At 42.9% G+C, this 26,767-nt stretch overlaps 1 protein-coding gene across 1 annotated transcript in view; it reads right to left on the bottom strand.

The window, feature by feature from the left end:
* LOC309564217 (uncharacterized protein) overlaps window positions 1–26,767 on the bottom strand; it is a gene marked incomplete at its 3' end in the record, with an annotated part of 184,811 nt that overhangs the window by 40,813 nt on the left and 117,231 nt on the right. The window contains exon 12 of the mRNA XM_082268844.1: window positions 2,691–2,751. Within this exon, the coding sequence (XP_082124970.1) occupies window positions 2,691–2,751 (61 nt within the window). The remainder of the gene's footprint in view (window positions 1–2,690; window positions 2,752–26,767) is intronic.

The raw sequence follows: 26,767 nt of genomic DNA, 5'->3' as shown, positions 1-26,767 counted from the left end.
CTATATACTAAATGTATACCTATTATCCAGACAAAGCAGAGAGCTGTAATAACATCATAAGTGTGTGTATGTATTATGTTTTTTTTGTGTTCTTTCTGTATATTAAAGTACTGTGTGTATATATTGCATGTATGTGACAAGCAATGCATTTTCACAGCCATATTTAAACTTATAAAGCCTCATGCACACTGCAGCTGTCACGTTTTGCTTTTTCTGCCCCTAAACGCTCCTCTATTAGCCTATGTGTCCGTGCACACATAGGCATTTACAAGAGGCAGGGGTGTTTAGTGGCAGAAATCTGAATGTACCAAAACTGCATTTAGGAGTGAAGCTTTTGGGCAGAAAAAACGTCTGACGCGTTTAGCACTTGAACTTTCATTCATTTCAATGGCCAGAATAAATTACAATTCTTGCCAATGAAATAAATGAGAGCCCAAATGCTTGAATGCATCTAAACATGTTTAAAAAACGCAGCTTTGGGCGCATTTTTAACGCTGCTTTTCTGCTATCAAGAGAAAAGTGTTCAGTAGAGCATAGTGTGCCTGTGCACTTGACAGTCAGTTTGAAGTGATTTCCACTTTCTTACATGCTGGAATAATTTAGTTCCTATTTGAACTTGCATGTTACTGCAACGCATATTACATGTTCTGCAGGTTCTATTAATTTTGAATGACACTTCAATGTTCTAACGCAATGCGCATGTATCGCAGCGCAAATTTTTGAGACTTCCTATTTTAATATTGCAATGCAAGTTAACACATTGCACAATGGGCCCTCACAGCCGGAGGAACGGATTCTCGCTAGTCCACCATGTTGATAATCATTTCCAGCTGGAAAGAGAGAATCATTTTCTCATCTATTTACTAAGAAATTATCTTTCTCCAGAAGACATTTGTTTGGTCACTGAAGACATGCTGCAGTCACTGTGAGAAATGCTGCTAGCGTGTATTCATGGTGGTACAGACTGCAGTATCTCACAGCAACCAATCAACTTTCATTGTTCTGGCTGCCAAAAACTTATAAGGTGTAATCTGATTGGCTACTCAGACCTGCCCCTTCCTATTATGGCCTCTTAGTACACTGTTGTGTTACTTATCGGTGATAGTCATTAAAGGGAAACAAGCTGACTCTGCTTGTTCACAGAGCTGACACTCTAGAGTAGATAGAATTATAGCACCATTGTGTGCTTGCCACTATAAACCTTGCTGTCTGTGTTCTAGTTCATGGAGCTGGCACTCTACAATCACACACTGTACAGCTCTGTACTTGGCTGTCTCTGCTCCACAGCGCTAGCACTCTACAATTGCAGGCAGTTCCCAGCTCCCCTGGGAAGGACTGAAGTGCTGGATTAATGGCATTTTCCACTGATCTTCAGAGCTGGGCTGAGAAGTCAAGGGTTAAGTACGACCTGATTACTCATTTCCTGGAATTTTCACCAGGAGCTGAGGAGGAGAAGGCAGGTGAATCTGCATTACTACCCCAAGCCCACCAGATGTGAACCGAGAGGGGCCGCTGGTGCCAGTTACAGGAGACATCTACAGCACAGAAATAGTTAACATCTGTACCCCCCCCCCTTCTTTCCCAGGAATAGCGGACTCTCCATAACTCAGAGTTCATTTTCTGGTGGAGAACTCATACTGGCCCATCCCAGAGAAATGCAATCCACAACCATTTAGCTTTAACTCTGATATGTTTTTATAAACTGCCATTTATATATAATTTCAGATTTGTCTGCCTCATTATTTATTGACTGCGGCAGATAAAAATGCTATAATGGAGTGAGCCATGGTGCAGTTACTCCAGAGCTTAGTAAATGAAGAGAAGCTCTGCTAACTTCCATCTTCCAATCACGTGTAAGCAATAATGCTGTTTTTTTTTTTTGCATGTTATTGGGCATTCTTTGCTAAGTAAAGCTTCATCCCATTTACTAAGCTCTGGAGCAACTGCACTTGTAAAGTGCACAGTCTATTTGCCTTTAGTAAATCCACCCCTTTGTGTCATTTTTGCTCCATTCAGGGTGACCGCTTTTGTGAGGCTTACTTAGTAAAAATTGCAGAAATTGCAAACATTCTGCCAATCGCTTTTTCACCAGCCAACAGGTATGTTGGCGCATAGAGCGATGTAACCCATAGCAACCAAATGTTGTCAGATCAGAGAGGTCACTATGGGTTACCAGTGTGGCCAGTATGTTCCAGTATGGGCCAGTGTTCCCCAAATACCATCATATTGGATGGATTGGATGTGTGCCCGAGAATCAAGTAAAGGACTTGTATCTGATTTATAAAATCTACGTCTGGAGAGTGATGTCCCCCCCCCCCCCATCCCCCGTCCCTAATAAAGAGCCTAAAGAGCGATCAGTGTGGCTGTGTTTACATTATCAGGCGGTTACAGAATGTGCGGAGGACCTGCGTTTAATTCATCACTTGTCATGCTCGGCTCTGCCCGTTTATTTTGGTTTTAATTTCACAGCTGAAGCCGCGGCTTTGATATCTCACAAGCAGAGCAATTTGGAAAGTTGATGGGCTCCCCAGAGCTTTTCCAGAGCTGAATATTATTCTGGCCCGAGGTGAGGGGGGAATTTCCCCGGCTGAAGATTGACACCTGCTGCGGGGGAAAAGGGGGGGGGGTGGTGGTCAATCAGGTGCCTCTGTCCAGCCAATATATATATATTTTAGATAATTCCTACATACGTGTAGCTGTGTCGCTGAGCGGATGGCGTCCAGAATTCAGGCTCTGAGTGGTGGACAAGACCTGTCAAGATAAAAAAAAAAAACATAAAATGAATAAAAGAGCCATAAGACATACAACACAATAAATAAAAGAGCCATAAGACATACAACACAATAAATAAAAGAGCCATAAGAGATATAGCATAATATAAACAGACACAAACCAGGACAGATTATCTGGAGGGGCTGCTGGAGTTAATTATTCCCAAAAGATCTCCACACAAAAACAATCTCTCCTTCTTTCGGAATCTGCTCAGGATTTTGGCCTTATACCGTTTACTACAACAAGCCACAGTGACCCTTCCTGACACTTTGGGGTTGATTCACTAAAGGCAAATAGATTGTGCATTTGCAAGTTCAGTTGCTCCAGAGATTAGTAAATGAGGGGGAGCTCTGCTGACATCCATCATCAAAACACGTGCAAGCAAAAAGGCAGTTTTTATTTCTTTTAATTTTCCTTGCGTGTGATTGGGTATTCGTTGCAAAGTGAAGCTTCAACTCATTTACCAAGCTTTGGAGCAACTGCACAGTCTATTTGCCTATTTAGTAAATGAACCCCCATGCGAGAAGAACAGAACAACAATTCTAAGGGCTCATGTCCATGGACGATGTTTTTCTGTGCTTGACGTGCGTTTCTAATGCGAGTCAAGTGTCGGACAACAAAATCCCATAGACTTTAATTGAGCAGTACACATGGGAGGTCAGAGGCATTTGAGCAGCTTTGTGTTACATTTCTGTGGATGCAAAAAAGTCCTATTAAGGTGCATTTGATCAGCAGATTAAGCAGGTTAAAGGCCGTCGTTTACTGTCAAACACTGCATCACCATTTGAACACAGCTGCATGCGTTTAAATAAAATAAAAAAATGCAGCATTTGACTAGCACACCCATCGACATGAACACTAAGTGCCATGTCAGATGGGTGATTTTGTAGTCCAATGGAGAGAGTGAAACACCGCTCCAGGTGAGTTTACACTATTCCCACCACAACCACACACTTATTCCCACCACCACCGCACACTTATTCCCGCCACCACCGCACACTTATTCCCACCACCAACGCACACTTATTCCCACCACCACCACACACTTATTCCCACCACCACCGCACACTTATTCCCACCACCACCGCACACTTATTCCCACCACCAACGCACACTTATTCCCACCACCACCTCACACTTATTCCCACCACCACTACACACTTATTCCCACCACCACTACACACTTATTCCCACCACCAACGCACACTTATTCCCACCACCACCGCACACTTATTCCCACCACCACCGCACACTTATTCCCACCACCACCGCACACTTATTCCCACCACCAACGCACACTTATTCCCACCACCAACGCACACTTATTCCCACCACCACCTCACACTTATTCCCACCACCACTACACACTTATTCCCACCACCAACGCACACTTATTCCCACCACCAACGCACACTTATTCCCACCACCACCGCACACTTATTCCCACTACACACTTATTCCCACCACCAACGCACACTTATTCCCACCACCAACGCACACTTATTCCCACCACCACCGCACACTTATTCCCACCACCAACGCACACTTATTCCCACCACCAACGCACACTTATTCCCACCACCAACGCACACTTTTTCCCACCACCACCACACACTTATTCCCACCACCACCGCACACTTATTCCCACCACCAACGCACACTTATTCCCACCACCACCACACACTTATTCCCACCACCACCACACACTTATTCCCACCACCACCGCACACTTATTCCCACTACACACTTATTCCCACCACCACTACACACTTATTCCCACCACCAACGCACACTTATTCTCACCACCACCGCACACTTATTCCCACCACCACCGCACACTTATTCCCACCACACACTTATTCCCACCACCAACGCACACTTATTCCCACCACCAACGCACACTTATTCCCACCACCAACGCACACTTATTCCCACCACCAACGCACACTTATTCCCACCACCACCGCACACTTATTCCCAACACCAACGCACACTTATTCCCACCATCACTGCATGTTCCCCCTGCCAAAAATGTCCTCGTTAATAGTGGCAAAGGCTTATATAAACTACATGACAACAGCCTAATAAAATTTGCTTAAAATAAAAAAATAGCAAATACGTTATGCAAAAATCAGGAGATGTCAAACATAAAAATCCAGTAATTGTGACCTAAGTGATGAGATCACCGCCATATACAGTACTTGTCTAAATGACGTGATGCCAAAAAAGATGAAAAGAAAAGCAAAAATACAAAAAAAACAAACAGAACACAAAAATTGTTAAAAGTTAAAAATCATGACAGTCTCTGTAACCATAAACCGTGCAGTGCAAAATAAGTGCTTTTCTTCAAAAATATTCAGTGCTCTACCACGTGCAGATAATAAATGCACTCACCAGAGCCCCCAGGTCCCAGGGACCAGATACGCTATTTTGTAAATGCAAACTTGTATTTTAGAACTCTTCCATAGTTAAAGGCAATCTTCCATACGGAGCATCCTCCCCTCAGACAATATAAGGCAATTGGCATGAAAAAACGAATAACAAGGTGATCCTACAACACCGTTTAATAAAAAAAAAAAAATGTCAAAACAACTCTGCAGTAGTTGTGCTGACATTATAAAAGTGCCCCGGGTGGCACCAGCTCGGAAAGCACACACAATGCACCTAGACCAGGGGTGGGGAACCTGCGCCCGCGGGCCGTATGCGGCCCCTGAAGTCATCTGATCCAGCCCCCTGTCCTAGGGTGACCAGACGTCCCCGGACTGAGGACACTGTCCCCGCTTTGCATGGCCGATCCTGGGAGGGGGGGCTGCCTACGGAGGGGAAGGGGAGGGCGAGGCGCTCTAATTCCCGGGCACTAATCACTCTGTATTGATGGGGCACTAATCACTCTGCATTGATGGGGGCACTAATCACTATGCATTGATGGGGGCACTAATCACTCTGCATTCATAGGGGCACTAATCACTCTTCATTGATGGGGGCACTAATCACTCTGCATTAAGGAGGCAGTAATCACTCTGCATTGATGGGGGCACTAATCACTCTGCATTAAGGGGGCACTAATCACTCTGCATTGATGGGGCACTAATCACTCTTCATTAAGGGGGCACTAAGATCCAGCAGTACCAGCCAGAGCCAGCAATACCCACAGAAGAACCAGCAGTACCTACAGCAGTACTAGCCAGAGCCAGCAGTACCCACAATAGAACCAGCAGTATCCACAGCAGTACCAGCCAGAGTCAGCAGCACCCACAGCAGTACCAGCCAGCAGTACATAAAGCACAGTACCAGCCAGCAGTACCAGCCTGAGCCAGCAGTACCCACAACAATATTAACCAGCAGTAACAGCCTGAGCCAGCAGGACCCACAGCACAGTACTAGCCTGAGCCAGCAGTACCCACAGCATACTGGCCAGCAGTACCAGCCAGCTGTACCCGCCAGCAATTCTTTTCAAAACTTACCACCACAAAGAGTCGACTGCGCTCCAGACTGACCGACGCAAACCTGGAAAACCAGTTGCCAGTAGCAACTTCATCAATACCAGCTAACATCACACACCTCACCAAAGAGAAGCAGTTGCAGCCATCCCATTAGGGGTGAGTTAAATGTTTGACCAAATATAATAGGCACATTTTTAGGTTGATAATTTTGTACGGCCCCCGAATGATTTTATAAATACCCAAATGGCCCTTGGTAGTTGCGCTCCACAACTACCCGGAAGTGACGTCCAGATGGAGAGCCAATTAGCGGGTCCAGCGGACCCCTGAGATCACTCCCCATAGAGACAGAATGGTGGTCTGCCTATGTAAACAGGGCAGACCGCTGTTCTGTCACAGATGAACACAGGGATCCTGTGTTCCTGCTATTAAGGAACATAGATCTCTATGTTCATCTAGTGAGTCCATCCCCCACACAGTTAGAGAGCATCCCCTAGGGACATACTTACCCTTTGATTGCCCCTGGTGTTAACCCCATCCCAGCCAGTGTCATTAGTACAGTGCAAACTTTTAGCACTGATTACTGTACTAATGTCACTGGTCCCCTCAAAAGTGCCAAAGTGTCAGTTAGGTTTCCGAACTGTCCACCACAGGGTCACAGTCCTGCTAAAAATCACTGATCGCCGCCATTACTAGTTAAAAAAACATAAATAAATAAAAATGCCATAAATCTATTGCCTAGTTTGTAGACACAATAACTTTTGCACAAACCAATCAATATACACTTATTGGGATTCTTTTACCAAAAATATGTGGCAGAATACATATTGGCCTAAAATGAAATGATGGCCTAAAATTTTTTATTTTTTTATTGGCTGTGTTTTATAGCAGAAAGTAAAAAGTATATATATATATATTTTTTTTTTCCAGAATTGTCGTTCTTTTTTTGTTTAGAGCACAAAAAATAAAACCGCAGAGGTGATCAAATACCACCAAAAGAAAGCTCTATTTGTGGGAGAAAAGGACATCAATTGAATTTGGGTACAGTGTCGCGCGACCGCGCAATTGTCAGTTAAAGTATCGCACAAAATGGCCTGGTCATTAAGAGGGTAAAACCTTCCAGTCCAGAAGTGATTAAAATTCGTAATTTTATTATAATCAGTTCATGTTATAAAACATATAAGTACAAAAAAGCAATAAAGACAAACATCATAAAGTTGTTAACACTAAACCATTTAATTCCAAATAATCATACAGATGATCTATTGGAAGTGATACTTGGGGTATAGTAATCCCGACATGTTTCGCCAATTTCTTGGCTTCTTCAGGAGATGTGTAATACCACACTAGCCCAATATATCAGACAGTAAATCCATTCAGAGGAGAAAAATGAAACATCAAAAAACGTAATTGTTCCATTGAAGACTTAGCGGGGGGATGTCCCCAAATGGGTTGAGCAATGCGATGTATGGCTTTCCGCAGGAAAAGCCTTAAAGGATTGGTATTGGCTATAAAGTCCTAAAGACCATTACATAGCAGATTAAACACTTGGTGCAGTTCCCCAGAGCCACCCAGGAGAAGAATCCATTAGGGCCATTCCTTGATTCAATTACAATTGTGATGGAACCATGCTCCATATGAACTTGTAGTGTCTCCCCACCTACAGTGGGTACGAAAAGTATTCAGACCCCCTTAAATGTTTTACTCTTTGTTATATTGCAGCCATTTGCTAAAATCATTATAAGTAGTTATAGCAAACCGTTTTTGTTTTTTTTTTACATTTTGGGATAAAGGTTTTACATAAATAAATAAAATCTGATCATTCTAAGCATTCCTGCTAGTGTTAAAATGGTTTGTCTCATCTCTGTATCACATACATCCTGCTAGACAGCTTGTTCTTTTTAAAAACAACAGACTTACTGGCTGAATCACCAGATGAAAATAGAAGAAAGAAAACCTAAAAGAAGAAAATGAATGTGGCCGTCACATCTAAGAATTAGTAAGCTGCAATATGATAAATGTTTGCTTTTGAGTTTAATACTGCTTTCATCTGCACAGTTCATACACCAAGATGTAACAGAGCTATAATGCCATGTTACATTCCTTAACCTCTGTGTGTTTTCCTTAGCTGCATTAAAGAAAAATCCTGCGTGCTGCACTTTGGTGCAATGTCCAACAAGATGCCCCTTCCTGGAAGGTAATTAATGTGTGAAACATCACAGAAATGTGAATGTCGCCTCCACATCTAACATTAGCACAAAGATCAGGAATCATCCCCAGAAACATTCCAACACCAACATATACTGATACCTGAGGAGATCGTTCCTCGGTTATCTACATAAACTTCTACTAAATAATAAAAATAAATTGGGAGCTTATTTATAAAGCAATGAACCTACCATTTACTTCAGGTGAATCTTCATGGTGCACATGTTTTTAAATGGCAGTGATTGATTCACCGCCAGTGAAAATTTGGTGAAAGTCATATTCACTGCTCTATTTTTTTTTTTATTATTCAAATCTAGTTTTGTAATAATTAGATTTTGTTACTTAAATAACCTAACTTATTTAGGTTAACTGTATAATATGTTTGAAAATAAAAGTTTATGTAAGACCCTAAGGCTCCATTCACATCTATGCAGTTTGTGATTGGTGCATTCTACAGTGCATTTTTGCTGTGATTTTGCAGCGATTTGCATTTTTTAATGCTTTTTTTTTTTTTTGGTCAATTTGTTGTTGGGCAGATTAAAATATGCAAAATGCAAATCTCAGCAAAGCAGCTTCTCCATTTAAGTCTATGGAACCAAAAAGCAAAAAAAAAAAAAAGCACCATTTTGCATTTACAAAAAACCCTGACCCTTTCCAAAAACGCAGCGGCTGAAAAAAGCATAGATGTGAGCATGTCCCATAGGAAACCATGTTAAATGGATTGTAGTGCGTTTCTGCTAAAAGCACCAAAAAAACACATAGGTGTGAACCGAGCCTAAATCTACTTTCAATATTTTTAGCATCCTACCTCTCTCTCTATAAAGCTTTTCCTAAAACGCAAAAACAGGCATAAAAGCATTAATTTATATATATTCCTCAATGACCAAAAAAAATATAAAATCCACTTTATTTACACCAAATTCCTTTGTAAGCCTAGATTTTTACTTTGTAAAAGTAGCGGTGACATCATCACTGTGCTGTATACAGAGAGCAGAGTTGTGGGGGGGGGGGGGGGTCCCAGCAGGCCCCACCCACTACAAGCTGCCTGTAGAAATATACAGGAGGGGGCGGAGACAAGACCATTCATTCTGCACATGGAGAGAGAGCAGCAGTGACCAGTCTTGATTTCCATGAGGCTCCTGAAAAAAGGCAATGTTTCATGCTGGATTAGTGCACAGATCTGGAAAAAATACACAAAGCACACCAAGATTCAATTAGGAAAACACATGCATCTTGTATTTAGATAATGGGGTGGGTTTAGTAAAGGCAAACAGACTGTGCACTTTGCAAGTTAGTAAATGAGGTAAAGCTTTACTTTGCAAATAATACCCAATCAAATGCAAGAAAAATAAAAAAAAACAGCATTTTTGATTGCATATGATTGGATGATAGAAAATAGCAGAGCTTCCCCCCATTTACTATGCATTGGAGCAACTGCACTTGTATAGTGCACAGTCTGTTTCCCTTTGGTAAATCAACCCCTATATAGAATTGTCCCAGAATTCAGCTTAAGGCCCCTTTCACACATACGGTCCGTTCAGTTCATCAGTTCAGTCACGTCAAAATGTATCAGTTTTTCATCCGTTTTTCGTCCATTTTTTTGTCAGTTGTCATCCGTTTTTCGTCAGTTGTTATCTGTTTTTCATCCGTTGTCATCCCTTTTTCATCCGTTTTTCGTCCGATCCGTTTTTTTGAAGGATGAAAAATAGGGCATTCATCCGTTCAAAAAAATGGACATTGACGGAAGCGGATGAAAACGGATGTTAACTGATGATCATCGGTTGTCATCCGTTTTTACATAGAGATACATTGATGTCCGTTTTTCATCCGTCAAGGGATGGATGAAAAACGGACAAACGGACAGCATGTGTGAAAGGGGCCTTAGGCCTATTTCACACGGCCGCTCCACTGTTTTTCTCCGCTGCGGGACTTTTTTTTTTTCCACAGAGCGGATGACACTTGTGTCATCCGCTCCGTATGTCCGCATATCATCCCCTCCGTTTGCGGATGATATACGGACATAATGTAAGTCTATGGGCATTGCGGATGTCAGCGGATGACACCGCTGACATTCCGATTTTCCTTCCTTTCCCTTTCCGGAGGAAAAATAGGGTTCTGTTCCGCTCCAAAAAATGGAACAGAACTGAAAGGAAGAAAATCGGATGTCAGCGGATGGTATTCCGCTGACATCCGCAATGCCATAGACTTACATTATGTCCGCAAATCATCCACAAAAAAATAGGATGATTTGCGGACATACGGAGCGCCCGTGTGAAAGGGCCCTTAATCAAATCATATTTTGTAAATATGCGGATAATGTTTCCACCTGGAGATCCTGCCAGTAACAGCACTTCTTTTTTCAGGCTACCAAAGCTAAGCCACTGCCTAGCTATTAGACTGCCATGTGCACTCCTACCGATGCTGCTGGGCTGCCTTTCAGATCTATGAAATAAACAGCCAACTAAAGCCGCCAATAAACAGTGTGAATTTTTATTCCTGCAACCAGGGGCTGCAGGAAAGAAAATTGTTAGAATTCCCCATAATTCCCCATAAACAGTGTTGATGGGGGAATGCTCACCAGCAGAGCTACTGTGTTCTCCCGTTGATGGGGGGTGGAAGCACGAGGAGCCATCCCTGTTGGGAGAGTGAATATTGTTAGCAGCTATAGCTGTTGGCAATAATCACATGATAAATCCAAAAGGCTGATCGATTGAATAACTTGGGTACAATCAGCCTGTCCATACATGGTTCGAATCTAGGCTGATCCCTTCTGAACCGAGATTCAAATCGTCTATGGCCGGCTTAAAGGAGAACACACCTTAAGTTGACTATACCGCTGTTAATCGCAAAGCAGTGTCTAAGCTTTGTCAGCCACTGTTGTTACTGGCAGTGAGAAACTTTGCAACATGTTTACAAAACATGAATTAACAAAACTATATAGATAGTGGCATGATGCATTCTAAGAAAAAGAATTTGGGTCTACCTACTGATTTGTTAGGAAGTATTTTCTAAAACCCAGCTCTGGGCAAATAAAAATGTATCCCTTTCAGCGTTTGTTTATGTCTAAGAGTACAATAAAAGGAAATATACTTACCCGATACTCATGCTACCTACTGAAGCTAGATCAGTCCCTGCAGCTTTTGCACCCCCGCATTCTAGGGTCCTGAGGTCACCAAGACCAGAACAGGGTCCATAGCCCTGTACTTGATGTAAGGATGTCAAGGGAGAGTCCACCATCAGATTGTGAGGGAGCATCGCCTACCAGGCGAGGGAAGGCTCAGGTAAGTAACTGTTTCTTCTCTCCTCTAGCCAAAATGGGCAAGTAACTGTTGCCGTGTGGGTGCAGCCCTACTGCATGGGATCTTTTAATTTCTGCCAAGAGTTGGGCTTTGAATAAGAGTTTTATACAATTCAGGGCCGGGACAAGGGGTGGGCAGGAGGGAACGGTTGCCCTTGGCGCAATGGTTTATTGCAGGGATGGGGGGGCGCCTTGACCCTAACCCTAAGGGAACGGGGGGCGCAGTTTGGCATCCTTACCCTGGGTGCTGGATGACCTTGTCCCGGCACTGATACAAATTATATATATGACTGGTTAGGTATTTATATAGAAATTAATATGCAGTAAATTAGAACATATAGAGTAATTATATAATGAACACAATCATTAATACACTTTTCTATCAGAGTATTGATTAAAAAGAGCTATAGAATCTGTTTTATGGCTGCGGGATAAGTCATCCAATAATTGTTATTTCATCTGTAAACAAGACTTTTGCTATGAAATGTGATTGTCCCCAGGCAGAAAACTTGTTGCCATTTGCAGTTTACGATCCGGGAAAAGTTGGACGGTGACAGATCAAGTTGTCATCAGCCGCGTCTCATGTGTCTATGGGAAACAGCTAAACATTTAAATTGGTCTTTGAACATTCATTTCAACCCAAACAAGTCAGGAGGGGTCAGAGTCCAGGGGTGGAGGAAGATAAAAGTGTCCGGACAGAGAAGAGAGCCTTGAGGGGAACAGCACCTGCAACCACATGACTTGGGCTCACTCATCTCCTTGGTCCCGCGGGTTGCTCTAATGAGGCAGGAAAGGTCCCGAGGGGAGGGCGGCCGTTTACTGGCCGAAACAACACAGAAACTCAGACAGAGACACAGCATAGCACAGCAACATCAGGAATGATTTAGGTCTTAGAAACATTGAAAAGTGACGGCAGAAAAAAGACCAAATAGTCCATCGAGTCTGTCCGTTTTTTTTATACATGTTTTGTATAGAGTATAGATCTATGGTTGCCCCAAGCAGGTTTGAAGCCATTTACTGTTGACTGGCTCACTACCTCTGCTGGATGTTTATTCTGAAAATCAACTACCCTTAGGCTCCATGTACACGGGACGTTGGAAACGGCCGTTTAGGAGCAGTTGGGCATTTTTTTCAGAAGCCCCTGAACCCACCTGAATGTTATCTTATCTGTCCATGCACACAGGGTCGTTTACAGTCATTTGCAGGCAGTTGAGTTCAGGGACGTTTTTTGGAACGCAATTATTTGCATTCGAACGTGTGTTTCCCTGCGTTTCAAGCGCAAAAACGCGTCCGAACGCGGCCGAATGTGATGACCCGCGTTTTGCGTTTTTCCATTTTAAAGGGGAATGATTTTTTTTACCTCTAGGAACGGTTCTAAACGCAAACGCCCACTAAACGCGGGTGCAAACGCGACCTAACGGATGTTTTAAATGTCCTGCATTCAGGATGTTTTAAAAATTCCAGCATTCAAAGGGACTTTTAACAACGTCCCGTGTACATGGAGCCTTAGTCTTCTGGCATGGAGAAAAATATATCAGGAAACACAAATTTTTCCTCCACCACAAACAAAATAATGTGTAAGCGGCACACAGCAAGTTTGGTCCAAGGATAATTCTTGCCCAAATATTTTTCTTTATTCTATCAAGCTGTGATAATGATATTTCCTTCATTTCCTAAATCTAACCCCACAAGCTTCACAGTTAGAAAGACTGAAAAGAGACAAATTCAACGGAAAGACAAAATTATTAAAAAAAACCTGCATCCTCTTAATACAGCCACCTTGGAAGCGGCATATAAGGCACTCCTACGTTGGTATTGGATCCTTGCTGGCATTACCCATGCCAAACCATCCTACAGTGACTGCTGTTCTCTGGGTTGTGGTAATCAGGGTGAGGTTAAACATATAATCATGGAAATGTCCTAGACTAATTGGCTTCTTGTCTCCGGTATTTGGCATCCTATTCACGTTGTTTCACCTGCCCATACCAAAAGATGCCAAGTTTGCCTTATTACATTGTCCAATTCTAGGCCTATTCACTTATCAATGGAAAATTGTCTCCTTACCTATTTCTGTCAGCCAAAAGAACGATTGCCTAAGCCTGGAAAAAAACATCTGTCCCCTTTTAGGGGGTAAAAGATCGCATGTTCCCCAAAATTTGGGAACCATGGCTGTCATATGCCTTTCCTATCCTCCTATCAGCTAGCTGTGTCCAGATGTTCCCAAACCCTTCTCCTTTCCCCATCTTTTGGTCTCTATTATCCTTCTGACCTCACTTTCTTTCCTAGACTCCCCTATCCCTTCTCTAGCTCCCTATTCCATAGGTGAGCGATCTCCCTCCTTCTAGCTTCACCTTTCTGTCTAACTTTCATCTGTTTTTCGCTCCTCTATCCCTTTCAGTTCAGTTTAGGCTGTACATTGCACCATGTTTTGGATTTTGACGGGCCTAGGGGGTGCTCTGTAGTTGTGGGGAAACTCTTTGGGACCCCTTGGTCCTGACGGTATCATTAACACTAATATTTACTGCTGTTGTGTTAGCTCTCATTTTTTTCTGTTTATGTGTCGTCTTATTTTTGCCCTTCTATTGAGCTAGCACCTGTTTTAACCTCAATGCTAGCCCCTGCGTAGGCAGAACTTTTACATGTTAACCAATTGTTAAAACCGAATAAAAACCTGCATTCTCAGAACCACAAGCCTGCAGCTGGTCCAGAAAAAAAGCAAAAGATCGCTTGTAAAGTGGGATCCAATCTACTCCAACTGAGAAAAAATTTCTTCCTGATCCTCAAAGGCAAACCAATAATCAATTGAGTCCAAAATCTATGGTGTTATTTCTTATAAATATTGATAGCTAGTTTGTAGGCAGGTGTTGTCTATTTTCCCCTGTAAGTGACGCTTGACAGCAGAGGGATTACAGTTGGAGGGACAGTCAAGAAGAACATGGTTCCTCTATGGTTTAATGGGTCCCTGGGGAAGCTATCTGATTGTATCCTACTGTCCCATGTGACTTTAGCAGCCATCTTGGGTCAGGCAGAGCCTATTTAAGGCCCTGGTTCCCAGGCTTGGCATGCATTTTGCATGTGGGTAGTGTAGGGACGGGTCTCCCATCTGACAGGGACAATGATTAGCAGTGGGGAGAGGTTTCTGACAATTAGGGAAAGAATAGGGACACGCCATGCTTCCTGGGAACCTCCCAAATTTGGGCATGGATCAGCCAGGCCGAATTCCACCCCTCAAGACAGACGCCGCCAGCACATCTGCGACCTACTCTGCTAAACATTGCTGTTGCATTCTGTGAGTGTTCCCGTTTGGGCGGCTTGTTGTGAATTGCTGACCCTTAACAATAATGCAAGTATTGTTCTCTGCAACTGGGCTCTGAGAGTTTACTGCCCATGCGCCAAGCTGCACCTCCCCACAAGTTTTTTGTGTATTCAGAAACACATCCAGCCTTTCAGCTCCACCCAATGAAAAAGTCAATTAGGCATAATGTTTTGGGCAGAGCTGAAACGGACTTGCTTGTTGTCATTTTATAATTTTACATGTTGATGCTTTAACAAACCTAATGGATGTGAAAGAAATAGTGCACAAGAAGAATCCCTTCTCTGCACTATGTTTTGGTGGGTCAGAACCAGGTAAACCAGAGAGCTGGGGAACCAGTGTAAAGGGGATACACTTAGAGCCCGTTGTGACTCACTCATTTGTGGTCATGTGTGTTCAGCCAATGAAGAACCAGGTTGGTGCCTGGTGGAGGAGCTGGAAGTGAGTGCGGAGCAACGCTGCTTATGAAGTTGAAATTTTAATTTGTGCTACATGATTGTCACTGGTCCTGGAACTCCTCATTAAGGAAACCCAGTGTAAACATTTGGGAGTATACAGAGCTGATGACTTATTGGTGTGATCTAATCCTTTATTGTCCAATTAGCAGGTGACCCTTCGTTACTGTACCATGGGGCACCTTTGGACAGCAGCCGTGTCAATTTATGGGGAAAGGAGGTAGATGTATTAGCAGATAAACTAATACATTCAATTCAAACTCCAGCTAATACTTTATAAGCAGTTACAGTTGTTTTTTTCCTTTTGGGATAAAGGTTTTACATAAATAAAATCTGATCATTGTAATGACCCCTTTCCATGCTAAATGGTTTGTCTCATCTTTGTAACTGATACATTCTGCCGGAGAACTTGTTCTTTTGAAAAACAACAGACTTACTGGCTGGATCACCAGATGGAAATAGAAGAAAGAAAGCCTAAATAAGAAAACAGATGCGGCCATCACATCAAAGAATAAATAAGCTGCAATATAATAAATGTTGCTTTTGGGTTTAATACTACTTTAAAGTAGAATTAAAGGAAAAACATTATACTTTATCCTGGATAGAGTTAGGGCCGGTTCACACTATTGCGAGTGTGCGGCGATCGCATGTAATTCGGAGCGCACTGCTCCTTCATTACATGCGATCGGATGTGCGGATGCAAATTTAGCCATACACTTTGTATGGCTGAAATTCGCACTGCACCCGCACAAAAGACGCACGGGACCCTTTTTTCCAGCCGCATCAGGATTGGATCGCACAGTGGTTCACACTTGTGCGATCCGATCCTGTGTGAACTGTCAGATCGCACTGTGATATGCGATCAAACTGGGGGTGTCGTTAACATTTAATTGACACCCCCTGCGTATCGCATATGGCAGTGTGAACTGCAAGATGTGCGTTTGCGATGCGGGAACAGGCTGCGAATTCGCAGCCTTCCCGCATCGAACAAGTGTGAACCGGGACTAAGGGAGGTTTATAACCACTGTCAACTTTTTTTTGGCCATCTGTATCTCATTGGGGAGATTCCCCTTCCTGTCCCATAGTCAAAACAGGAAGTGAGAGGAAATCCCTGGTTGTCACCAGGTTCGCCACACTTAGTGCCCCTATTGAAAGATTTCTCCTCTATTACTGTTCTGGGGACAACCCAACATTTGGGATTTTCTTTCACACACACTTTCAGTAAAAATGGTAAATATGACAAATAGGGGTTGATTTTTTATTTATTTTTTGTCAAAAACCTAACTAAACAAGTTGAAGTTAGAAGCTGATTGGCTACTATGCAGAGCTGCACCAGATTTTGCACTTCCTAGTTTTAGTTGATCAACTCGATAGAGAAAGTGAATCTCCCTAACAGAGGCAGAGACAGCAATAAAAACATGACAAGTTCTAACCCTCTCAACTCTATCCAATATTTTTAAAATGTTTTGCCTTTATGTTATGTTACGTTTTGCCTTTATGTAATATTATATTTTAAGAAGTTCTACCATCACAGTGATTGTCCAGATGTAAGTTGAGGAAGAGCCAGGATTGCTGGAATGGGTCATTATTTGCAAACAAAGCCCATCCTCTTCCCATCTGCCTTAGAAAATAGGCATAGGCACACATCGATATGATGTAGGTTTATTAGGAAACTCTCCACTTTCCTCTGCTGAATTGTAGCAGAAACAAGGTGATAGAGATTATCACCAATATTTTTTGCTGATAATCTACTTTATTAGCAATATTAGAATTATAATCCATATTAGCATTGTTCGAAACATTTAACTAATAATCTCCAAAGCATTAAAGTGTCATTAAACCCACGTCATAAAAAACTATGATTAAATGGTGTATTACATGCTGTTCATACTCACTCAGTCACTATGAGATTCATTTTCTGTATTCTGCAAAACACCTGGTTGATCCTGCTGCTCTCTATCACCCCCTTCTGTCCTCTATCTCCCCCTTCTGTCCATGTCCCCAATTCAGCTAGGGATTTTGCAGCTGTTGTAGCAACTCTGCACATGCTCAGTTTTCAGTGAGTTTCTATGCTGAACATTTCTTCCATATCACATCTGAGCAGCCCATGTGACTATAGAGACACACATGTGGGTGTATATACACAGTGGTAAATGACAGCCTGCTCCCTCCTTCCTCCTCCATGCCCACTAACCAGCTAAACACAATGGGGGCAGGATAGTACGTGTAGATTTATGGAGGCTTCACCTCCCTCTTATTTGAAGACACAGGCTGAAGGGGCGTGGCACGGCCTGTGACTGGCAAAAATTCGCCCACACCATGGTATTGTCAAAAAAATAATAAAGATTTGATTTCAAATATATATTTGTATGATTTTTTTTTTTTGTTTATTGATATTTATTTATTTTTACTCTGTATTCCAAAGGCTGTTTTTTTATTTTGAACATGTGACCAGCAGCAGAGGGCTAGAAGCTCCTCCTGCTTATGTTTCCCTGCAGACAGGCTGGGAAAGAGCTAGGTCATGTGACAGCTGTATATCAATTAGGAAAAAGGTACTTAAAGCGGAGTTCCACCCAAAAGTGTAACTTCCGCTTTAGGTATTCTAACCCCCTGACATGCCACATTTGGCATGTCATTTTTTTTGGTGGGGGGGGGGGAGCGGGTACCTAGTTTTGACAGGTACCCGCTCCCACTTCCGCTCGGAGCGCCGCGGCGCCCTGAACGGAAGTTCTCCTTTCCCCTCCCTCCCTGCAATCTTCTGGGACATGTCAGAGGTCCCAGAAGATTGCCGGCCAATCAAGTTGCGCAGCGCGACTCGCGCATGCGCAGTGAGTACCCGGCTGTGAAGCCGCAGACTGTCACAGCCGGGTGCCCACAGCAGTAATGCCGGCGCCGCCGAGACCAGAGGGAGAGGATCGAGGCTTCGGGCGGCCGCATCGCTGGACCGTTGGACAGGTGAGTGAAAAGGCTGGAACTCCGCTTTAAATGTTTTTTTGTTTTTTTTTTATTAAATTAGTTACATTGCCACCATTGATATACAGAATAGAAGGGACAATGTAAATTAAACAGTGTGTGTTTAGTATCACTTTAAGTACTTATAAAGTGGTAATTTTATCTCCATGCAGATATGGAACGATGTGTGGAGCAATTATCTGGAGTAATTGTATAACTACTTAGAGTCATCAGAGATGCAACTTCCTTGGAAAGACAGCAAAGTGCAGCCAGTTATCACAATTACTGGACCAAAGTCACACCAATTTTTATCACAGCCAAATACATTTCCAACAGTAAAAACTGCAGCATCACTGGTTGTTTATTGCGAAGAAGGAGAAACTTCCCAGCTGATGAATAACACTACAACAACAGCAATGCCACAATGAGGAGGTGGCACACGATTCCTAGGCTATATGGCCAAATGTATGTGGTCACCCTATAAATGATTGAGTTCAAGTGTCTCCAGTGATGGGTACTGTTGTGGTAGCAGTTTGGGTAAGGTCCTTTTCTGTTCTAGCATGACTGTGCCCATTGACAAAGCCAGCTCCATAAAGACATGGTTGACCAGTTTGGTGTGGAGGAGCTCCGGTAGCCTTTGTAGAGCCCTGACCTCAACACTACTGAACACCTTTGAGATGAACTAGAACACTCACTGCTTGCCAGCCATTATCAGAACCTGACCTCACAAATGGGTACAAATTCCCACAGAAACACTCCAAAATTTTGGAGATCCTTCCCAGAACAGCACAGGCTCATGGCCACAGAGAGGGGACAACTCCATTTTATTGGTCATGGTATTGGAATGGGATATCCTACAAGCTCATACAGGTGTGATGGTCAGGTGTTCACATACTTTTACCCATATAGTCTATGAGTGACAGATTGCGACTGATTTGATTGTATGGAGGGTCTTGTGAGGTAACAGAGGCCTTATTGACAGTCATTCTGTGGACATATAAAAATTCCAATAAAAATATATCAATGACTGTCATTTTTTATAACTAACACAATAAATATAGTTGCAATAATGATAATGGACAGAAGACCCCTCATTACTCCATGCAAACCACCATTTAAAAGCCCCCCCGTCGTGGCCGGCATCTTTGTGTATCTCGCTATTATAGGGTCTTTTTCTCTCCCTCTGTGTACTCACATTCTCACCTATCGAGCTTCTAGTTAAAGGACGCCAGCTGATAATTACTGATATTCTCCCGTACATGTTATGTGACAATATTCGCCCTGCCTGAACATGCGCTGTGAATCCACTGACTGTGCTACACATGGTGTACGGCAGCCATATTGGTTGCAGGCCACCTGCAGAGACAATCATAATGAAGATGATGTAATTACACAAAAGGACACAGCGGGAACATCACAAGGATTAGACTTCCTCTAACCCAACAATATCTATCTATGTGGATCCACATAGAAAAGCTCAGTATCTGTTTGAGCAGGGGGATGCAGTAACAGCACCCCCATGATTACATGACTATCACTGTGTTACACCCAGCAGAGCCCCACTGAGCAAATCCACGTTGAAGCAATCTGACAACAACAGAACGATTAAATCTTTCTTATGTACAGGCTGATGAATAGGACTCCATTGACAGCTGCTTCACAGAGGACATCACAGGCTGGTGTAACCCATCAAGAGTAGTGAGTATGGGTGAGTGAGTATGTGAGAGAACCTAGATTCTTTGGAGAAATCCCCACTGTCTATGGAACGTGGCTTAATTGAAGAGATCCCAAAAATTATTCAGAGATTGATTGACTTAAGAAATACCAGATATTCTACTCAAAAGAGCCCAAATATTCTATGGAAAATGTCTATATGAAGATATCATATTTTTTTAATGGAGGAAAACCCAGAGGAGTTGATTTACTAAAACTGGAGAGTGCAAAATTTGGTGCAGCTCTACATACAAGCCAATAAGGTTCTAACTTCAGCTTATTCAATTTTGCTTTGCCTAAATGAATTGGAAGCTGATTGGTTTCTATGCAGATCTACACCAGATTTCGAACTCTCCAGTTTCAGTAAATGAACCCCTTGGAGTCTATGGGTGACAGCCCAGAATGTATATGGAGGAGAGCCCAGAGAGGCTACAAATGTGATCCCAGAGATTCTAGGGAGAAGTTACCAAATATTCCCTAGCAAATGCCCATATAGACAATGTGTACAAAAATACTATCAGCGAAAATAATGGTCAATAATAAACGTAAATTCACCGTGATATCACAACAAAATATGTGCGTGAAAGTGCAACAATCAGTGCACCAATCCGACTGCAGTCACTTGATTGTGCCAATACCTCACAAATAGAAACCATAAAACTTAATATAGTGATGCGCCAGATAAAAACTCTCTCACCACCCAAAAACGATAAGGCACATAAGGGAAAAGAAGGAGATCTAGTGTTCTCTGTTTTAGAAGCTCTTAGGCAATTTATTGAATGAAAGCGGTACTCACAAACACAGCACTCAGCGGTGCATGCTTTCAGACTCGGAAGAGATGCAGCATCAGGTACGCAGGCTCCGCCCCCATTCGCGTTACGTCAGAGTGCCTTCACAGCGTTGACTTTGGAAGAGATGCAGCGTCAGGTACGCAGGCTCCGCCCCCATATGCGTTACGTCAGAGTGCCTTCACATCGTTGACTTCTGCCGAGGAAGTCAACGCTGTGAAGGCACTCTGACGTAACGCGTATGGGGGCGGAGCCTGCGTACCTGACGCTGCATCTCTTCCGAGTCTGAAAGCGTGCACCGCTGAGTGCTGTGTTTGTGAGTACCGCTTTCATTCAATAAATTGCTGAAAAGCTTCTAAAACAGAGAACACTAGATCTCCTTCTTTTCCCTTATGTGCCTTATCGTTTTTGGGCGGTGAGAGAGTTATACAGCTGTCCTCCACGAGTCTCCTGAGCAAAGGATATCTGGCTGGTATTGACCCGTGTATCCGGGTCTGTCAGTGAGGTGAGAGGCCAATCTGTCTGGTGAAGGGATCTCTATTCACACACAGTGGTGTTTTCTATTTGGAAATTGGATGCATTATATGGATTGTGTTTTGGCACTGAAATTTAAGCATTCACTTATGGACACTTATTGATTCGTACACATTTATGCACTGTTTTTTTCTATATTTATGATTCATACCATATATATTTTTTATTCACTTTTTATCTGGCGCATCACTATATTAAGTTTTAATGCCCATATAGAGACCAGCAAGTCAATGGTGGAGAGCCCAGGGATTTTGTGGAGAATAAAGAGATATCACAGTGATCATATGGAAGTAATTCTGGAGATTTTATGGGAAATGAATCTTGATACTCCCTTCAGGATTATCAAATTTTAGTTAAATGGCTAAAACACACTGCATGGTACAAATTACTACAGAAAAATGTTTACACAAATGAAGGATTGGTGACAGAACAAATATTCATGTTTATGATGGTCCACTTTCATTGTCCTGTCATCCCCAAGGATAAATAGGAACAGTAATATACTGACCACAACATATTAATAAATTGCACAAACGTTGCAGGATGTGAGTGAAATGTGAGTCCTAACTGGTGTTTTCTCCCTGATAATCCACCTCTTCCCGCAATATCCAGAGGGCAGGAGCAGGGAGATCTCTCAGAACTCTGAAGAAAGACCACATTTGCAGGTCAGCAGGTCTTGGGGCCAAACCTGCATCCAGATGAGGCCTCTGGCACTTCACCCAGCAGGTCAAACAGCAGAGTAGCGGGGCGCGGCGGCTGCAGGTGGCCGGCACTTGACACATCTTGAAGCAACTACAAGTGCATGGGGAGTGCAGTCTTCTGTGTCAGATGTGCTAATTAAACACAACAACTTGAGCTCCCCCCAATTCTCCCCCTCCCCCCGAGGCCTCTGCCAGGTCCGCTCTGCTGATAAAGATGCCAGTTTATATGCTGCACTCCAGATGTAAACACAGAGAACAGGGAAGTATACAAAGCAGAGCTAATATTGGTCATACATGGAAGGATCAATTCTTTTGTAGGTGGGATAGTCTTGTTTTCTGAAAATCATATGAGCTGCATTTGTGAATGACTGCCAGGTTGATTACAGTGACCATTTTGTTGGAAGTTCAGGAATGTGCAGGTAACCAGCAGCAGCCAATAAGATGTGAAGACAGGGGTGGGGCCAGGAAAAGACAGCAAAAGGAAGAATTAAGAATCTGCTGCAGCTGTGCATAGTAACCAATCAGCTTCTAACTTCAGTTTGTTCAGTTAAAGTATCCCTAAACCCAGGAGCCTGCATTCACTATATCTGGTCTCCCACAGTACACAGAACATGGAAATGCAATTGTTTTAGTGAAAATAAACTGCCAAATACCTTTTTTCATCAGCAGTATATAGCAGACTTGTGACTTCTACCAGTTCCAGGTTAAGCTTGTAGGAGGAGTTTTCATACTTCACTGAGCTGACCCCTGACCCTCTGTCTGGACAGTGCTGATTGGCCCTGTGCTGATCACATGCACTCTCTCAAGAAAAAAAAAACTCTATAGCAATACACAGCAAACTGAGCATGTACAGCCTAAATCCAAAGTCTCTGTCTTATCCAGACCTGTTCTGGAGTCAGTGTAAGAAGGGGGTGATCAGAGAAGGCAGGATCAAACAGCCTTTTTAAACAATGCAGAGGATTAACCCCTTAGGTTACACAGTGTACGGACTGATTTTACTGCTGTGGGTTTAGGAACACTTTAAGCTTTGACAATAAGGCTCCATTCACACCTGTACAACTTGTCATGAGACTTTGGACACAAAGTTGCATGACAAGTCGCAGCCCAAATATTTAAATGGAAGCCGTTGATATCTATGCAACTTAAAATTGCAGCGACTTTAAAACTGCATTACTTCGATGTGACTTTCATGCAACTTGAGGGCCATAGGCTGCAATGTAAACTCTCAAAAGTCGCGTGAAAGTTGCATCTTAATGTTATCAATGTGACAGTTGTGCAACAGAAAGTCAACAGCCAAAGTCACATCCAAGTCGCACTTGAAATGGAAATCACACAACTCTGGAGATGAACGAGTGTTCCTTAAAGGATAACTTCACCTTTTCTAACATGCTACACCCGCATTCAGGGTGTAACATGCAATATGTTAGTGCTGCAACTGCCCCTGAGCCCCCTCCCCCCTATCCCGCTGTGACAGCAAACTGGGGATCTTCTCCCTGTGTCTGTTGCCACAATTCAAAAAAGACACTCATTCACAGTATTCTGTGAATGCGAAGTTACAACTACCGACACCCTTTGTAGCTGTTGGGTTGTAGTTCTCAATGATCTACTATGGTGCTGTTGAGCGCTGTGGTAGTTCATTGAATGTTCCTGTCAGTGAATGCAACAGCTTAAACACAGAGTCTGCAAGAGCCCTGTATACCATCCATGATCTGTTGATCATGGGTGCAATGCTTTGCAGGCTCCCAATGAAAAAAAATAATAAATGCACATTTTTACCTGCACAGTTGTGTCCAGTCTTAGTATATCTCCTCCTATGAGTCAGCCAACCTGATGAAAACAATGAGGCTGATCTCAGCAGTTGTGTGAGTAATTGTACTGAACACAAGAGAGCTCCATCTAGAGGCTGATTTACAAATCTCAACATTTAATACTATAACAAAAAAAATGAAAAGCAAGCTTTTAAGAGTGTGAAAGCCACTTCAAAAGTACTATAAGATGAATACTGCAAAAAAACACACTGAGAATTCCTTATGATTTATTTACAAGATGGTATATTATCTTTATAACAAATTCCATCAATTCTCAGCCTGCCTGGATTTGAAGAAACCCAATGTAATAAAAGCAGAAGGCTCGGCTGTATACCTTTACAGATAAAGGCAGCACTCAGCGCCAAGGGTCCTCTGTAGAGTGAGACTTGACATTAGTATGAGAACTCTCATCACAATGATCAGCTTACAGCCAAACATATTCTTTTTCCTCCCTGCAAGTGTAGCAACACATGATGGACTTTTACATGGAGATATAAAAATGGCATTTGCTAAATCCCTTTCTAGGTGGAGCACATGGAAGGGAACCTCGCACACAGCCCAGACAGTCAGTAAAGGGGGCCTAGTCTAATCCTCTTTTTAAAATGTATATAAACTCAACTTTGAAGGAATTCCTCTCATTTCCTCTTGCATCTCCATGAGGTAGAATGAAATCTCTCCAGCAGCACACAGGAAGAAAGAAATACCCTTAAAGGAGTTTTTAACCTTGTCTACTCCATCCAAACCTAAAATAAACAGTTTTTGCTACCCTTTACACTTTAAAGTAGAACTCTACTTTCTTTAACAAGGTGACAGCACTATTTGTTCTGCAGAGAAATCGCCCAGCAGCGTTGTCACCCTGTGGACAGTGGAGTCCTACATAACCATGTAGTTTTAAATCGACTTTATAGACCTGAACTCTGGAAAACTGTGCCCAAAAAGGCAGAGGACTACTCTCCAGTATTGCCTGTGGTCTCATTGCAACTGATCTTTGGTCAATTACTGACTTAGCATCCTTTGTTGTGTGTGGAGATGGCCATGCTGGTAGAAGAGCAGGGCTTTGGGGTTTATTTACTAAAGCTGGAGAGTGCAAAATCAGGATCACTTCTGCATAGAATCCAATCAGCTTCTAACCTCAGTTTGTTCAATTAGGCTTTGGCAATAAAACCTGGATACAAGAGGAAATCACGTAGATTTTGTGTGAAACACGTCTACTTATCCTACCCTGCTGTACCTTGCACCTATATGTGAATAAAGAATCTTCTCTTCATCCAATCGTTTGGTGGTGTGCAACCAATTTATTCTTGTATGCTGTTTGCGGTAGCGAGTCAGGTTTCAGCACCCACCTTGGATTGCGGACACGGATTGGCCTGAGCGGTGTTGTTCTCCTCTACACAAAAAAAACTGGAAGCTGGTTTCAATGCAGAAATGAGCCTGATTTTGCACTCTCCAGCTTTAGTAAATAAACCCCTTTGCTTCCTTGTGTGTCAGGAAGCTATTGGGAACAAACATGAGGATGTGCTGAAAAGGTGACAGCAGAATAAAATTGTGCAGGTGTCGAGGAAAAGACCTGGCATAATTGCCAATACTTTCTCGTTTGCACAGAAAGGCACGTATGCACACGAATGTGCGCATTAGCGCAAATGTTCGCACTGGCCCACGTTTATGCACATCTGCTGCCAGAAATGGAACCAAACGCTCTATATAATAAGGCTTAAGAGGTATAAGGTGGCTGCACTCTGCTATACTTTGCTAACTGATCTTCAAGTACCAGTACTACTTGCTCCTGCGTTTCCTATATTCCATGGATTACCTATTACTGACCCAGCTTACCTCCTGACTTTCCTGCTGCCTGAATCCCTGGTTTTTAACCTGGCTTGCTCTAAGGACTCTCCTTCTCTTGTTCTACCATGCATGACCCTGGCTTGCTCTTGACTACTCTTCTGCTTGCTCCATAGGATCCCTGTGAATGACCTCAGCTCTGTTCTTGACCACGAACCTGCCTACTCCCTGGTTTGTCTTCTGGTGCATGACTTTTGGCTACCATCCTGACTTTGCTTCTTCAGTCCAGTCTAGCCAGCATGATCCTGCTTCTTCCTCAGGTGCCACTTTGCCTGTGGTCGCTGTTACATCTCCAGAGGCCCTGCCATCTGTCCTAACAGACCAGCTGACAGCTATCCAGTTCCTCTGTGCTGCAAGCAGCTTCCAGCAGATCTACCTAAACAGCACTCATGCTTCTTTGAGCCTAGCACTCCCTGTTCTCACCTTCAGGGGTGCTTGGCACTTTAGCTGCAAGGGAAGCCCTCTCGTCAAATTGGTCTCAGACCAGGTACATGACATTGTGTTAGAGATGCCCCACTGATTAGTGATCTGATAACTGGTGGGGTAATGATAGAGCTGAAAGAAGAAGCACAAATCCACAGAAAGGATGGAACACAGAGATCCTTGCACCGCAGGTCCAGTGGGCAGCACAGTAGTGACCACAAATCTTACTCTGAATCTAAGACTAGCAGTTGGAGGCAGAAGTGCCTTAGATGATCTCACATAGCAGATACAGCGAGGAAAATAATTATATGATCCCCTGCAGATTATGTAAGTTTGCCCACTTACATACAAATGAGGGGTCTATAAATTTTATCATAGGTGTATTTTAAATGATAGAGACAGAACATCATCCAAAAATCCTGAAAAAACACATAATACAAATGTTATAAATTGAGTTGCAGTTCAGTGAGTAAAATAAGTATTTGATTTCCAAGCGAAACATCACTTAGTACACGTTGGAGAA

Source organism: Pelophylax lessonae (assembly GCF_965119305.1).
Source record: "Pelophylax lessonae genome assembly, chromosome: 9".
In the NCBI taxonomy this organism is placed as follows: domain Eukaryota; kingdom Metazoa; phylum Chordata; class Amphibia; order Anura; family Ranidae; genus Pelophylax; species Pelophylax lessonae.
The sequence above is the reverse complement of the archived record's forward strand: the minus strand, read 5'-3'. Positions and strand labels throughout refer to the sequence as shown.